Consider the following 16,300-nt stretch of genomic DNA (forward strand, 5'->3'; position numbering starts at 1 on the left):
TCAAATACTATCCGTGAATCGGTCTTATGAGTTAATAATGGGTTAAACATTAATTTATTATTGCAGGGTCCACCTGGAACGGGAGGTCCAAGAGGTCCTATGGGACCCAGTGGTGGTGATGTAAGTATTTTAAAGATATATTAAAAAATGCAAAACTGAATTAGTCCAGCTGTGACCACCTTCTTTCCATTTTTTAGGGTCCCTCAGGAAATCCGGGAGGTCTAGGACAGCCAGGAGCTGTGGGAGAAAAGGTAGGCTGGAGGTTAGCAATGGAAAAAATTCTCGACTTTTGAGAACAATCCATGAAAAATTGTTGTAGAAAAAAAATCAGCAGAGATTAGTAGTTGGAAGTATTTTTGTAAGGACTGGCATTTTAATTGACCAATCGTTTAGACATACATGATATTTACCATAGTTGTTACCTAACAAGTCATACTACTTTTACAGGGAGAGGCTGGAGAAGCTGGAGATCCAGGACAACCAGGAGAATCGGGACCTCCAGTGAGTCATGAAGATAGTTAATCCATTCATAGATTTTCATCGATCACCAGTTCAGCCCATAATATAATAGTCACCCTAGTAATCTACAGTCTATAGAGTTGGATCACTCATACATTGGTTAAGAGCCAACCAATCTCAACTCATCTCCTCCTTGATGACCAGTTCAGGCTACAGCTATAGAGTTAGATCACTCATACATTGGTTAAGAGCCAACCAATCTCAACTCATTTCCTCATTGATGACCAGTTCAGCCCATAATATAATAGTCACCCTAGTAATCTATGGTCTATAGAGTTGGATGACTCATAAATTGGTTAAGAGCCAACTAATCTCAACTCATCTCCTCATTGATGACCAGTTCAGCCCATAATATAATAGACACCCTTGTAATATACTGTTTATATAGCTAGGTCACTCATAAGAGCCTACCAATCTCAACTCACCTACTCATCAATGACCAGTTCAGGGCATAATATGTCAACCTTGTAATCTACTGTCTATATAGTTGGATCACTCCTAATTTGGTTAACAGCCAATCAATCTCAACTCATCTCCTTATCGATGACTAGTTTAGCCCATAATATAATAGTCATCCTAGGAATCTACAGCCTATAGAATTGGATAACTCATACATTGGTTAAGAGCCAACAAATATCAAATCATTGTGGCATCTCCTGCAATTCCTACAATTATCAAACCATTTCTTCACATCCGGTAATTACCCCTGTCATTTAGAGGTAGTTCATAACAGGACCAGATAATGGACGAAAAATCGGAGAAGATGAGTAGTAAAAATTTTGATGATAAAAATAATTTTACTTCTCATAGTTACTTCCGAAGACATCATATAACTCATTTCAAGAAACTAGGTATATTCATTAGAAGTTGTGATCTTTTTTCCAGGGAGGCAAAGGTGATGGTGGTGAAAAGGGAGAATCAGGATCATCAGGATCAGCTGGACCACCTGGAAAGAAGGGACGACCGGGAGAAGATGGGACAAAGGGAAACATGGTGAGAAGCCCCAGAGGAGCATAGAGTGATTGTGACAGTATCTTAATAGAACGTGGGGTGGTAATCATGAAGACCTTTATAGGACCGCCTGGTGTGGTGCACACATTATTCCCTTAAGCAATTTTATGTCTAAATGACTAGACCAGACCATCCAACTGTATTGATACTACTCAACATCTATTTCATCTGACCACAATCGGCAAAGAAATTGCAATAACCTATGTGAAGAAGAATTGGCTTATGTACATGAAACCTCAGATACAACCTTGATTTTTGTCATTAAAGTCTTAAGAAAATAATTTATTGTAGGGTCCCATTGGTTTTCCTGGAGACCCTGGACCACGTGGAGAAGCTGGAGTTCCGGTAAGAAGTTATTGAATCTTTGCTTGGTATAAATTATTAATTCCATGATGCTGTATGTGTTTAAAAGGTTTTACATACACAATACATATAAAAATTAACATAAAAAAGTAACAGTAACTGAATGATAGGGGGAGAGGACACTGTCCTCATTGGCTTACAATCTACTGGTTAATGGGAAAGAAGACAGTAGGCTGGGGGGGTTGCAGTAGTTCCGGTGGTGGAAAGGTGGCAACGAGGTCAGTGCAGGCTGTATGGTTCCTGAAGAGCTGAGCTTTTAGGTTACATCTGAAGATTCTGAATGTTGGTGATAATTTGACGTGTTGGGAGACAGAATTCCAGAGGACAGGGGATACTCAGGAGAAGTCTGACAGGCAATTGGGAGACGAACATACGAGAGCGGAGGAGAGAAGGGGGTCTTGTGAGAATCGGGAGACTAGTTGGAGATATATGGAGGAGACAGATTATGGATGGCCTTGAAGGTCATTGTTAGTAGTTTGAACTGGATTTGTTGGGGAATTGGGATCCAATGAAGGATGTGGCAGAGGACAAAGGCGTTGGAGTAGTGGTGGGACCCATGGATTTATCGGGTAGTAGTTAACGATGTACTCAAGATGTGCAAGAGTTTTAATTGGGAGGCCACAAAGGAGTATACAAATATATAAATGTATAGTAATTTATATTTTGACTAACACTGACCTTATTTTTAGGGAGTTGATGGAGTACCAGGAGAAAAGGGAGATGCTGGAGAGTCTGGTAATCCAGTGAGTATCAGCCATATTGGATTGCTTTTTAAGACATAGTAAGCAGTAATTCATTTATTTATCCTATTAAGGTGATTTGAGTGTTTATTTTTAATGTCTTCTCATAAGAAGAACTCAAATCCATAGTCTGTATTGTATGTCTGTAGTACGGTACATATTGTAACCATATTTAGTAGTCCATATTCCACATATAACACCCAAAACCCCTGTGGTTCTACAGAATTAAACTTACACCATCAGGATCTACAGCAGGGATGTCAAACTCAAGTACACAGTGGACCAAAGTTAAAAACTTGTACAAAGTCATGGGCCAGCCTAGTCACAGGCCCCACATAGTCCTCCATAAAGAATAATGTGCCCCACATAGTCCTCCATACAGAATCATGTGCACCACATAGCCATCCATACAGAATAATGGCCCCACATAGCCATCCATACAGAATAATGGGCCCCAGATAGCCCTCCATACAGAATAATGGGCGTCATATAACCCTCTATACAGAATAATGGGGCCCACATAGTCCTCTATACAGAATAATGGTCCCCAAATAGTCCTCCATACAGAATAATGGGCCCCAAATAGTCCTTCATACAGAATGATGGGCCCTAAATAGACCTCCATACAGAATAGTGGGCCCCAAATAGTCCTCCATGCAGAACAATTGGCACCACATAGTCCTCCATACAGAAAAATATGCTCCACATAGCCCTCCATACAGAATAATGTGCCCCACATAGCCCTCCATACAGAATAATGGGCCCCACGTAGCCCTCCATACAGAATAATGGGCCCCACATAGCTCTCCATACAGAATAATGGGCCCCACATAATCCTCCATACAGAATAATGGGCCCCACATAGCCCTCCATACAGAATAATGGGCTCCACGTAGACCTCCATGCACTATAATGGGCCTCACATAGCCCTCCATACAGAATAATGGGCGTCATATAGCCCTCTATACAGAATAAGGGGCCCCACATAGCCCTCTATACAGAATAATGGGCCCCACATAGTCCTCCATACAGAATAATGGGCCCCACGTAGACCTCCATGCACTATAATGGGCCTCACATAGCCCTCCATACAGAATAATGGGCTTCATATAGCCCTCTATACAGAATAATGGGCCCCACATAGCCCTCTATACAGAATAATGGGCCCCACATAGTCCTCCATACAGAATAATGGTCCCCAAATAGTCCTCCACACAGAATAATAGGCCCCAAATAGTACTTCATACAGAATGATGGGCCCTAAATAGTCCTCCATACAGAATAATGGGCCCCAAATAGTCCTCCATACAGAATAATGGGTCCCACATAGCCCTCCATACAGAATAATGTGCCACATATAGCCCTCCATACAGAATAATGTGCTCTACATAGCCCTCCATACAGAATAATGGGCTCCACGTAGCTCTCCATACAGAATAATGGGCCCCACATAGACCTCCATACAGAATAATGGGCCCCACATAGCCCTCCATACAGAATAATGGGCCCCACATAGACCTCCATACAGAATAATGGGCCCCACATAACCCTCCATACAGAATAATGGACCCCATATAGTTCTCCATTAAGAATAATGGGCCCCAAATATCCATACAGAATAATGGGCCCCACATAGCCCTCCATACAGAATAATGGGCCCCACATAGTCCTCCATACAGAATAATGTGCTCCACATAGCCCTCCATACAGAATAATGGGCCCCACATAGTCCTCCATACAGAATAATGGGCCCCACATAGCCCTCCATACAGAATAATGGACCCCATATAGTTCTCCATTAAGAATAATGGGCCCCAAATATCCATACAGAATAATGGGCCCCACATAGCCCTCCATACAGAATAATGGGCCCCACATAGTCCTCCATACAGAATAATGGGCCCCACATAACCCTCCATACAGAATAATGGACCCCATATAGTTCTCCATTAAGAATAATGGGCCCCAAATATCCATACAGAATAATGGGCCCCACATAGCCCTCCATACAGAATAATGGGCCCCATATAGCCCTCCATACAGAATAATGGGCCCCACATAATCCTCCATACAGAATAATGGGCCCCACATAGTCCTCCATACAGAATAATGGGCCCCACATAGCCCTCCATACAGAATAATGGGCCCCACATAGTCCTCCATACAGAATAATGGGCCCCACATATCCCTCCATACAGAATAATGGGCTCCACATAGCCCTCCATACAGAATAATGGGCCCCACATAGTCCTCCATACAGAATAATGGGCCCCATATAGCTCTCCATACAGAATAATAGGCCTCACATAGCCCTCCATACAGAATAATGGGCCCCACATAGCCCTCCATACAGAATAATGGGCCCCACATAGCCCTCCATACAGAATAATGGGCCCCACATAGCCCTCCATACAGAATAATGGGCCCCACATAGCCCTCCATACAGAATAATGGGCCCCACATAGCCCTCCATACAGAATAATGGACCCCACATAGCCCTTCATACAGAATAATGGGCCCCACATAGCCCTCCATACAGAATAATGGGCCCCACATAGCCCTCCATACAGAATAATGGGCCCACATAGCCCTCCATACAGAATAATGGGCCCCACATAGCCCTCCATACAGAATAATGGACCTCACATAGCCCCCATACAGAATAATGGGCCCCACATAGCCCTCCATACAGAATAATGGGCCCACATAGCCCCCATACAGAATAACGGGCCCCACATAGCCCTCCATACAGAATAATGGACACCACATAGCCCCCCATACAGAATAATGGCCCCACATAGTCCTCAATAGAGAATAGTGGGCCCCATATAGTCTGCAATACAGAATAATATTCATAATAAATAATCAAGAAAATATTGACACTTTGGGCATAGATTGGCAATTTTCATTTAAGGGTGTACTCACTTTTATTGGCAGCGGTTTTGACATTAATGGCTGTGCGTTGAGTTATTTACACTGTTATACATATGCACACTGACTACTGTACATTGTATCAAAGGGTCCGATCCTCGGTGTTGTCCCGTGAAAAAATTTAATAAAATATTTGCAACCATGTGAGGGGTGTACTCATTTTTGTGATATACTGTAGGTCCTCTTTAAGCCGATCAGACATATATAAAATGCCGCAGATTTCTGTGGATCGTTCAACTTTAAATAATTTATTGGGTCATACCCATGATCCATAATTTGTTCTCATGAGAAATAAGAATCTTCCCAAATTTCATAGCAGAGATTATTCAACTTACTCAAAAAAGTCATGCATGCTAAACCAAGCATGTGTGTTTGAGGCCCCCTTCACACGTCCGTGAAAAACACGCACGTGTGTTACGGGCCTTTTTCGGGTCCGTGTCCCGTTTTTGTGTCCGTTTTTATGGTCCGTGTGGCATCTGTGTGAATTGCGTATGCTAGCCGTGTTTGTGTGTAGAATGTCCGTGTGTGCGTGTGGAATTAACGTGTTTGTGTACGTGGAATGTCCGTGTGTGTGATGCACAATGTCGTTTATAAATGTCGGCTGACAGCAGACAGAGTTGCGCGATGAGAATGAACTCGGGTGAACTTCACCCGACTTTATCCTCATATCGCGGCTCTGTCTGTGTCGAGTACTGATTAGCGGTCACCTGTGAAGGATTCACCGGTGACCGCTAATCCCCCGAGTGACTGAAGTTTCCCCCCCTCTCTCATACTCACCGTTCCTCGATCCCCGGCGCGGCGCTGCACGGCATTCACACTGCTGCGGCGGCTTTTACTATTTTGAAAAAGCCGGCCGCTCATTAAACAATCTCCTATTCCCTGCTTTCCCCGCCCACCAGCGCCTATGATTGGTTACAGTGAGACACGCCCCCACGCTGAGTGACAGGTGTCTCACTGCACCCAATCACAGCAGCCGGTGGGCGTGTCTATACTGTGCAGTAAAATAAATAAATAAATAATTAAAAAAAAACGGCGTGCGGTCCCCCCCAATTTTAATGCCAGCCAGATAAAGCCATACGGCTGAAGGCTGGTATTCTCAGGATGGGGAGCCCCACGTTATGGGGAGCCCCCCACCCTAACAATATCAGCCAACAGCCGCCCAGAATTGCCACATACATTAGATGCGACAGTTCTGGGGCTGTACCCGGCTCTTCCCGATTTGCCCTGGTGCGTTGGCAAATCGGGGTAATAAGGAGTTATTGGCAGCCCATAGCTGCCAATAGTCCTAGATTAATCATGTCAGGCGTCTATGAGACACCCTCCATGATTAATCTGTAAATTACAGTAAATAAACACACACACCAGAAAAAAATCCTTTATTAGAAATAAAAAACACACACATATACCCTGGTTCACCACTTTAATCAGCCCCAAAAAGCCCTCCATGTCCGCCGGAATCCAGGATGCTCCAGCGTCGCATCCAGCGCTGCTGCATGGAGGTGACCGGAGCTGCAGAAGACACCGCCGCTCCGGTCACTTCCACGCAGCAAATGAGGTGAGTAGCGCGATCCTCTGAGCTGTCACTGAGGTTACCCGCTGTCACTGGATCCAGTAACAGCGGGTAACCTCAGTGACAGCTCAGCTGATCGCGCGGCTGTCTTCATTAGCTGCGTGGAGGTGACAGGAGCGGCTGTGTCTGCTGCAGCTCCGGTCACCTCCATGCAGCAGAGCTGGAAGCGACGCTGGAACATCCTGGATGACGCCGGACTTGGAGGGCTTTTTCGGGCTGATTAAAGTGGTGAACCAGGGTATATGTGTGTGTTTTTTATTTCTAATAAAGGATTTTTTCTGGTGTGTGTGTTTATTTACTGTAATTTACAGATTAATCATGGAGGGTATCTCGGTGAGACGCCTGACATGATTAATCTAGGATTTAGTGGCAGCTATGGGCTGCCATTAACTCCTTATTACCCCGATTTGCCAAAGCACCAGGGCAAATTGGGAAGAGCCGGGTACAGCCCCAGAACTGTCGCATATAATGTATGCGGCAATTCTGGGCGGCTGTTGGCTGATATTGTTAGGCTGGGGGGCTCCCCATAACGTGGGGCTCCCCATCCTGAGAATACCAGCCTTCAGCCGTATGGCTTTATCTGGCTGGCATTAAAATTGGGGGGGACCGCACGCCGTTTTTTTTTAATTATTTATTTATTTATTTTACTGCACAGTATAGACACGCCCACCGGCTGCTGTGATTGGGTGCAGTGAGGCACCTGTCACTCAGTGTGGGGGCGTGTCTCCCTGTAACCAATCATAGGCGCCGGTGGGCGGGGAAAGCAGGGAATAGGAGATTGTTTAATGAGCGGCCGGCTTTTTCAAAATAGTAAAAGCCGCCGCAGCAGTGTGAATGCCGAGCAGAGCCGGGCCGGTGATCGGGGAACGGTAAGTATGAGAGAGGGGGGGAAACTGACCGACAGACTGTGAGAGAGGGACAGACAGACAGAGAGACCGACAGAGAGACCGACCGACGGACTCGGAGATTGACCGACATACACAGAAATAGAAAGAATGGCCGACATCACTAGAAATAAAAACACCAAACGGACACGGACTATAGGTAGATGCATACGTGTTTACTAACGTGTGTGCACATACCCATAGACTTTCATTGTGTCCACGTGTGCGTGCTCCGTGCAGATAACGGACATGCATCCGTGCAAAACGCAAACACATACGGATCACGGACACGCACACACGGACATAATGAAATAATGCACGTGTGACCACAATCATAGATTAACATTGGTGCACGTTTGGCCGTGTCTCCGGTATATATGGAAACGGACCAAACACGCACGTGTATCACGGACGTGTGAAGGGGGCTTAAAGTGTAGTCTTCAGGAGAAGCTTTCAGCCACCTTGTTTCCCAGAAAATAAGACTTACCCCAAAAATAAGTCCTAGTTGGATTTTTTGACCTTTTTGGAGTATGCTTAAAAATATAAGCCCTACTTCAAAAATAAACCCTAGTTGTGGATAATCATACTAATAGTATTCTGAATAGGGCTCTGGCCGCCCTTTTAGGATATGTAACTTTTATTGGTGTACGTTGCCCCATAGTGTTGCTGTAAGCCCTGGACGTTTATAGTTGCATGCTGGCTAGTTAATGGAAAATTAATATTCACGCCCTTCCCCCGCCCATAATCCCACCCACCCTTCTGCCAGGGTTAGAGATAGGAACTTGTGTTAATAAAAAATGAATATTCACTCTCTTCCCCGTTCATATTCCTGACCACCCTTCTGTGGCGGCATCAGTGACTCAGTCGCATCACAATGCTTGCACTGGCCGGCGGCTCTCCTCACCTGACCATGACAGCTGCATAGAAATACATGCTGACATGCTTGGGTCAAGATAGCCACCAGCTAGTGCGATCATTGTGCTGCGATCTTCGAGCAGTAGTAAGTGTAACTGAGTCACTGGGCAAGAATATGAGCAGGGAAGAGGGTGAATATTCATTTGCAATTAAAACCCTGTCCAATCACTGACGCTGGAGCAGAGGAGTGGGTGGAGAAGGGGTGAATATTCATTTACAATTAACACATTCTCTAATTACTGACGCCGGAGCAGAGGGGTGGGTGAAGAAGGGGTGAATATTCATTTACAATTAACACATTGTCCAATCACTGACGCCGGCGCAGAAGGGTGGCTTGAGTAGTGGTGAATATTCATTTGCAAATAACACACTGTCCAATCACTGACGCTGGTGCAGAGGGGTGGGTGGAGAAGGGGTGAATATTCATTTGCAATTAACACACTGTCCAATCACTGACGCTGGTGCAGAGGGGTGGGTGGAGAAGGGGTGAATATTAATTTGCAATTAACCCTCAGTCCAGTCACTTACACCAGTGCAGAGGGGTGGGCGGCGAAGGGGTGAATATTCATTTTTCATTAACGATAACACAATCACTAATGCCAATACAGCATATAAAGACATCCCCTGAAAATAAGCCTTAACGCATCTTTTGGAGCCAAAAATATTATAAGACCCTGTCTTAAAATCATTAGAATAAAGGTTGTAGGCCAAACACTCTTCCTGTTGACACCTCTTCCTCCTGACCTTCATACATGTATGCTTGTTTTGTCTGAGTGTGCATGTGTTCTCAATACAGAGAGTAGAAAATAAAATAATTAGTTATGTAGCCGCATATGGAAATTCAACATGGCCAGTATTTTATTTTGAGATTTTTAACTGTCCCACAAAAGCCAATCTTTATATGTGACGCCCCTGGACTATCAGGTCGTCACAGGGTACTGCACAAGCTGCCCTTCCGTGCAGTATTCCACCTCCCTCTTGGTTCTGGGTCCCTATCTAATAGTGTTGCCTCTAACAGAAAATCAAATCCTAGATAAACCCTGCACCACACCCACCAGGCACACCAGTGGACACCTTGAGTGGAATAGAGTCGCCCACCTGGGGGGTCAGGGAGGGGAGGTGAGGAGTGTAATCAGTGAGTTGAAGGAGAGTGGTTGGGAAGTAGCCCTCGAGCTGTGAGGAGCTCAGAGGAGGTTGGGAGCGGTGGCTCTTATAGAAGCTGTCTAGGTTGCAGACGGTGGTCTGGACCTAGATGAGTCGGACCCCCACTAGCCATAGTGGGGAGCGGGGCCCGGCAAGTTCCATACTACTGTGGCCACTACATTGAAGTTAAACTTAGTTTAGTGCCAGGAGGCAGGTCACGGATCACCAGGCAACACTATAGGGGACGGGACCTGGATGAGCTCCCCTCAGCGGCAGCGGTACCCAGAGAATTGGTTTAGCTGGTTGTCAGCGTCTGCTTATGAACTGAGTGAGTACGAGAGTGACCCCTGCATCCCACACCGAGTTCTGGGGCATCTCCTTACCCGTGGAGGGCTACGACACCTTGCTGCCTCACTTTATCACCCCGGGCACTCCCAACCCCAGCAGCGGCGGTAATCCCAAATTACTGTAAACCACGGGTGGTGTCACGAGTTATACATCAAGTTCCCTGTAAATAACCCCTTTCATTTGAGTGGCCGCACGACCCAGGGTCTGAGCAGCGAACCCGGATCCGAGCAGCTCGGCTGCTCTCACAGGGGAGGCACATATACACATATAATGGTCCTGCTCAAAAGTTCTGGCCCAAAGGTATTTAAAATGGGCTGTTCATACTACCCCTTTATGTCTTTACTTGGTTATTTTTCGGGTTGCATTTAGGACCCCACGATAAAAAAGGTAATTTCAAAACTGTTGCATCTGGCTTCAAAGATGAGAGTCAAGAATTGGATATCCCCTAAAAACTAACCTAATCTACCATATGCCTTTATTGCTACAAACATCGAACCGTAGTAGACATGAAGGTAGCATCTGCCAAACAAACATTGGCTGAACATCTACTACTTGGCGTGTCCCAGTAAAATTGGGCAGTTCGGCCAACATTTGCCTATGTATAGATCCACCCTTAAGACAAAGAGCACTTCCTTGAAAGTCATTGTTACATTCTTATTCTTCCTTCAATACAGGGACCCCTTGGACCTCAAGGAGAGCCTGGACCAACCGGTCCACCTGGTAGAAGGGTAAGCTCCAGAGTCTGTAGTGTTGGTGTTGTAGTCTTCTTCTAGAATCTGCTGGATTTACATCCTTTTACATTTCTTCCAAGGGCCAAATTGGACAAGCTGGCAAAGAAGGCCGACAAGGTGAAAAAGGAGGAAAGGTATGGAGAGAACAGGGCAAAAAAAAAAAAAATTCTTTACACAAAGTAGTGTGGATGATTATATTAATCGATATACATCTTTGTACTAGGGAGAGCCAGGTACTGAAGGTTTCCCTGGAAAGACTGGACCAGTGGGGCCACAGGGATCACCAGGGAAGCCGGGATCAGAGGGAATGAGGGGCATTCCTGGGCCTGCGGTGAGTAGGCTCTCACACATTTTGTAGTATACCGTCCTTCATATTTTGAATGCAATTAATACCATGCATTTTTTTTTCATCAGGGTGAACCAGGATTATTGGGGCCACCTGGTCAAACAGGACCTCCGGGGCCAATGGTAAGGATGGGCAGAAATGCAGTCTGGGTGGAGGAGCAATTACTGTGTGTCGACTGTTGACATCCTTTTCCCCCTTATTTTTTACTCATATATTGTAAGGATCATCAATCCCTATGGTAAAATATCAATTAGGATTTCCCAATTTCCTGGTTGTTGGACTCATTTTTTATGCTTGTTTTTTTACTCTTTTGAAACTGATAACATATTGTCTAACAGGGTCCGTCCGGGCTGCCCGGCCTTAAAGGTGACTCAGGAAACAAAGGAGATAAGGTAGGGATCATTACTTATACTTGTTTATGTTAAAGGGGTCTCTGGATCGGCATTTTGTTTTTCATAACTATGTAAATTGTGGAGGAAACTGGCAGCAAGTGTTCAAAACTCCAATAGTGCCATCACGGGAAATTAAGTATAATTGTCACGACAAGGGAATGTCCAGCATATGGTGCAAGACTATGGTACAATGGGGATGGAAGGCGAGAGGAAAGCCCTGATGATGGGGAGAAGGGGTAGGGACACCTCCTGACACTAACCTGTGTCTGAAGCCTTCGCTCCTCTAACATCTCAATATGAGTCCTTCCCCTCGACGCTGTCACTTGCCTTGTCCCTACCTGTCCCTCCACTGATCCTGTATAGAGCCAAGCCCGATGAGTACAGTAGATGTCACCACTACTGTAATAACACACAGGGAAAGGATGAAAGAAAGAGGGACATAGACAATAGGATAGCCAACAAAATTTCAATCCTGTAGCCGAACACCAGGGCTGCAGAAGACACAGCTCCAATACCAGAACTCCAGCAGCTATTAAAGACTGCCTTTCACCAAGGTAGTCAGAACAGAATGAATCTATTACCGGCATCAGGTGATAGATTATGAGACTATTTAAAGGGAGTGGAGTGCTCAAAAACCAGGAACTAGAAGCAAGGAAAGTGTCACTAACCCCTGCTGTACCAACAGAAAGCAAATACACTTTACCATCCAGAGTCTCCAAAATTCATTAGAATTCTCAGATACCAGAGTTGTCACAAGTTTCCTAAGGATGGGAGACACTCATGACACTGTAGTGCTAGGATTTAATTTATTTTTTACATTTCACTGCACTTGGATTTTTTTTTCAGCACATTGTTTAATAAACTGAATAGTGTCATTCAAAACTGCAACTGGTCCAGATAATATAGCAAGCCCTCCTGCGGCAATGGCGATGGAAAAATGAAAAAGTTATACACTTTGGAATAAGCGGAGGAATAAAATTAAGGCACAGAGCCTCCTCCCAACCCTGAAGATTTGAAAACTAGTTTTTAAAACTGGGCGATGCCATTTAATATTGGTTTTATTATTCCAGGGCCATGCGGGACTTATTGGACTAATAGGACCTCCAGGAGAAATGGGAGAAAAAGGAGACAAAGGACCAGCTGGAATCCAAGGTGTACAAGGACCTAAAGGAGATCCAGTAAGTCTAAAGGCCCCGTTACATGCAACGACGTATCTAACGATATATCGCCGGGGTCACGGATTCTCTGACGCACATCTGGCATCGTTAGCGACGTCGTTGCGTGTGACACGCACGAACGACCGTTAACGATAGAAAATAATCACCAAATCGTCCATCGTTGACACGTCGTTCATTTTCATAAAATCGTTGATTGTAGAGGTCACAGGTTGTTTGTCGTTCCCGAGGCAGCACACATCGCTACGTGTGACACCTCGGGAACGATGAACTACAGCTTACCTGCGGCCGCCGGCAATGCGGAAGGAAGGAGGTGGGCGGGATGTTACATCCGCTCATCTCCACCCCTCCGCTTCTATTGGGCGGCCGCTTAGTGACGTCGCACGAACCGCCCCCTTAGAAAGGAGGCGGTTTGCCGGCAACAGCGACGTCGCTAGGCAGGTAAGTACGTGTGATGGCTCCGAACGATATTGTGCGCCACGGGCAGCGATTTGCCCGTGACACACAACCAACGGAGGCGGGTATGCTTGCTAGTGATATCGCAAGCTATATCGCTGCGTGTAACACCCCCTTTACTCGATGATATTAGCTGTTTCCTATCCAGCTGGATATGATATTATTGTAACGTCTTCCACGTTTTCCATTAAGGGTGTGGTTGGAAATGCTGGACCAAATGGACCTCCTGGACCAAGCGGACTTTCGGTAATTACCCTTTCACTGGTGTTTTATAATTTAAACCTTGACTGATCCCAGACGGACCCTATTATAAGTCCACTGGTCACTGTTTGGACCCAATAATAGATCTAGGATGTGTGTCATGACTTCCACTATAAATGTAGGCCATGATAAGATTACGATGGTGAAGTAGTTAAATGTATCAAGTCAGTATCGTTGTAATAAAGAAATAGTTTTTTGAAAAATGATGTTGGAAACTCTTTAATTGTTTTACAGGGATCTGCAGGGCAAAAGGGATCCAAAGGTGCCCCGGTAAGTTTTACCTCATATATATATATATATATATATATATATATATATAATATTCTTGATATAATATAAAAAGTACATTACAGGGTAACACCTCTTTGATACATTGAATGTTGGGTTACGTTTGGGGAACAACAGACTATAACTGCTAAAGTTGCAGATGCACATAAAAGTCGGTCAAAAACAGATGATTTTAACTTCTCTGGCGACAGCTTATCCCTTAGAGAACAAAAAGAGATTGGCGGCTGTTAATCTGACATGTCAGACCTTTATCTCGACCACCAATCATCTGTTGTGGCCCTTATGTACATTAGACTGTTGTGTGAATCTGTCAATATTGGCAGATTCGGATGACATTAGTCTAATTTGTATTAGGGCCTTAAGACGAGAGGACGTTTTGGTGTCATGGATGTGGTAAAATCGTAAGTGATCTTGGCCATCACAATTACCTTAGTGTTCCCCTATGGAAACTTTAGGACAATTAATAGAATTATGTGTCATGGGGTGTGATGGGATCACTAAGAACAGGAACTTATAAATCGGCCCTCAGGCTAAGGGAACCCTAGCTGACCCTGATCCCAAAGATACATCTGAAGGTGACGATGTTTTGACCGCCTTCCTTGCCCTAGCTCCTTAACAACCCTGGTCTAGTGACCCGCTCCCTCCAGCCAGGAGTCAGCCGGGACAGGAGTGATTCATCCCACACAAATAAACAGACCAGGGAAAACGAATACTCATACTCACAGCAATCACTCACAGAGGTATAGACAATACGTGATCAGCAGGAAACTAAAGGAAGGGAGGAAATAATCAGACAACAGAATTTCCACAACACAGGAAACAGCACATAGAAGTTCACCAGCAACTGGATAACAAAGAACAAGGGCCAGGATCACATAAAGCTATCATCGGCATGGGAGAACAGGCTCCACCATCTTAAAAATGGCGGAGGTGACTGTGATAGGTCTCCTGCAACATGTGACTGAAGTAGTAATCCACAGGCTAGCAGAAATTAACTCCTGCAAACCCGATTACTAAGAAGAGCCCAGCTGGTCTACGCCCGAGTCTGTCTGTGCAACTCAAAAGCAGCATTGTGTGGAGTGTCTGACTCGGTTGTGTGAACAGCATCAGAAGTAGTCCTGACACGCCGTGGGTTTTGAGCCAGACACTGTGGGACATTATGACAAGTCATCTGCAACTTTTTCTGTATATGGTAATATTGAGGTTTTTTGCATAAACCAAAGTCTTTGTATAGTACTAATGGAAGTGTAAAAAAGTGTAATCTACAGATCTACCAGCACGGTATATATGAACTACTACTACAAGGAAGCTATCAACAGAAAATTACCTATTACTTCAGTGAGATTACTAAGCTATTAAATATTTATGCCAACTTTTTTTTTTATATCACGATCTTTATTAAAAAAACAAATTAGTAATCTTGTATATGTCACACTAGCTACTGGAGATATTTTAGAATCACACTTCCTGTCCTTTCTAGAAGATTTTCAGCAGGCTCATTATCATCAGAGGCAGGATTATAATGAAGCTAACACCTCACAGTAGGCGATGTCACAGCTCTTCTACAGCTCCAGTGGCCAGTGTGAAAATTGCAATATTTCTAATTTTTATTTTTAATACAGGCTGGGAAATGGGAAAAAAAAAACATTGCCATTCCCTCCCGCCCCTCCAAAAAAAAAAAAAAATAACACGAAATCCTGATTTCTTCGTCGCTCCATTGGGAGACCCAGACGATTGGGTGTATAGCTACTGCCTCCGGAGGCCACACAAAGCATTACACTAAAAAGTGTAAGGCCCCTCCCCTTCTGGCTATACACCCCCAGTGGGATCACTGGCTCACCAGTTTTCGGCTTTGTGCGAAGGAGGTCAGACATCCACGCATAGCTCCACTGTTTAGTCAGCAGTAGCTGCTGACTATATCGGATGGAAGAAAAGAGGGCCCATATGGGGCCCCCAGCATGCTCCCTTCTCACCCCACTGGTGGTTTGTAAGGTTGAGGTACCTATTGCTGGTACGGCGGCTGGAGCCCACATGCTGTTTTCCTTCCCCATCCCCCTGAGGGGCTCTGAGGAAGTGGGATCTTACCGGCCCCAAAGCCCTGAGGCCGGGCTCCATCCACAGACCCATTGAACCTGCTGGATGTGGAGCGGGAGTGCCGTTCAGGGACATGGCCCTGCACCATTCAGGTACTCTGTGTCCCCGTACACACAGGCACAGCACACTCCAG

General features: G+C 45.1%; 1 protein-coding gene across 1 annotated transcript in view; it reads left to right on the top strand.

Annotated features, from left to right (window-relative positions):
• COL5A3 (collagen type V alpha 3 chain) overlaps window positions 1-16,300 on the top strand; it is a 307,612-nt gene that overhangs the window by 271,070 nt on the left and 20,242 nt on the right. Inside the window, exons 47-60 of the mRNA XM_075346486.1 lie at window positions 67-120; window positions 198-251; window positions 448-501; window positions 1,405-1,512; window positions 1,822-1,875; window positions 2,583-2,636; window positions 11,099-11,152; window positions 11,236-11,289; window positions 11,379-11,486; window positions 11,570-11,623; window positions 11,840-11,893; window positions 12,964-13,071; window positions 13,717-13,770; window positions 14,020-14,055. Coding sequence (XP_075202601.1) covers window positions 67-120; window positions 198-251; window positions 448-501; window positions 1,405-1,512; window positions 1,822-1,875; window positions 2,583-2,636; window positions 11,099-11,152; window positions 11,236-11,289; window positions 11,379-11,486; window positions 11,570-11,623; window positions 11,840-11,893; window positions 12,964-13,071; window positions 13,717-13,770; window positions 14,020-14,055 — 900 coding nt within the window. The remainder of the gene's footprint in view (window positions 1-66; window positions 121-197; window positions 252-447; window positions 502-1,404; window positions 1,513-1,821; window positions 1,876-2,582; window positions 2,637-11,098; window positions 11,153-11,235; window positions 11,290-11,378; window positions 11,487-11,569; window positions 11,624-11,839; window positions 11,894-12,963; window positions 13,072-13,716; window positions 13,771-14,019; window positions 14,056-16,300) is intronic.

Source organism: Anomaloglossus baeobatrachus, chromosome 4, assembly GCF_048569485.1.
Source record: "Anomaloglossus baeobatrachus isolate aAnoBae1 chromosome 4, aAnoBae1.hap1, whole genome shotgun sequence".
Classification (NCBI taxonomy): Eukaryota; Metazoa; Chordata; class Amphibia; order Anura; family Aromobatidae; genus Anomaloglossus; species Anomaloglossus baeobatrachus.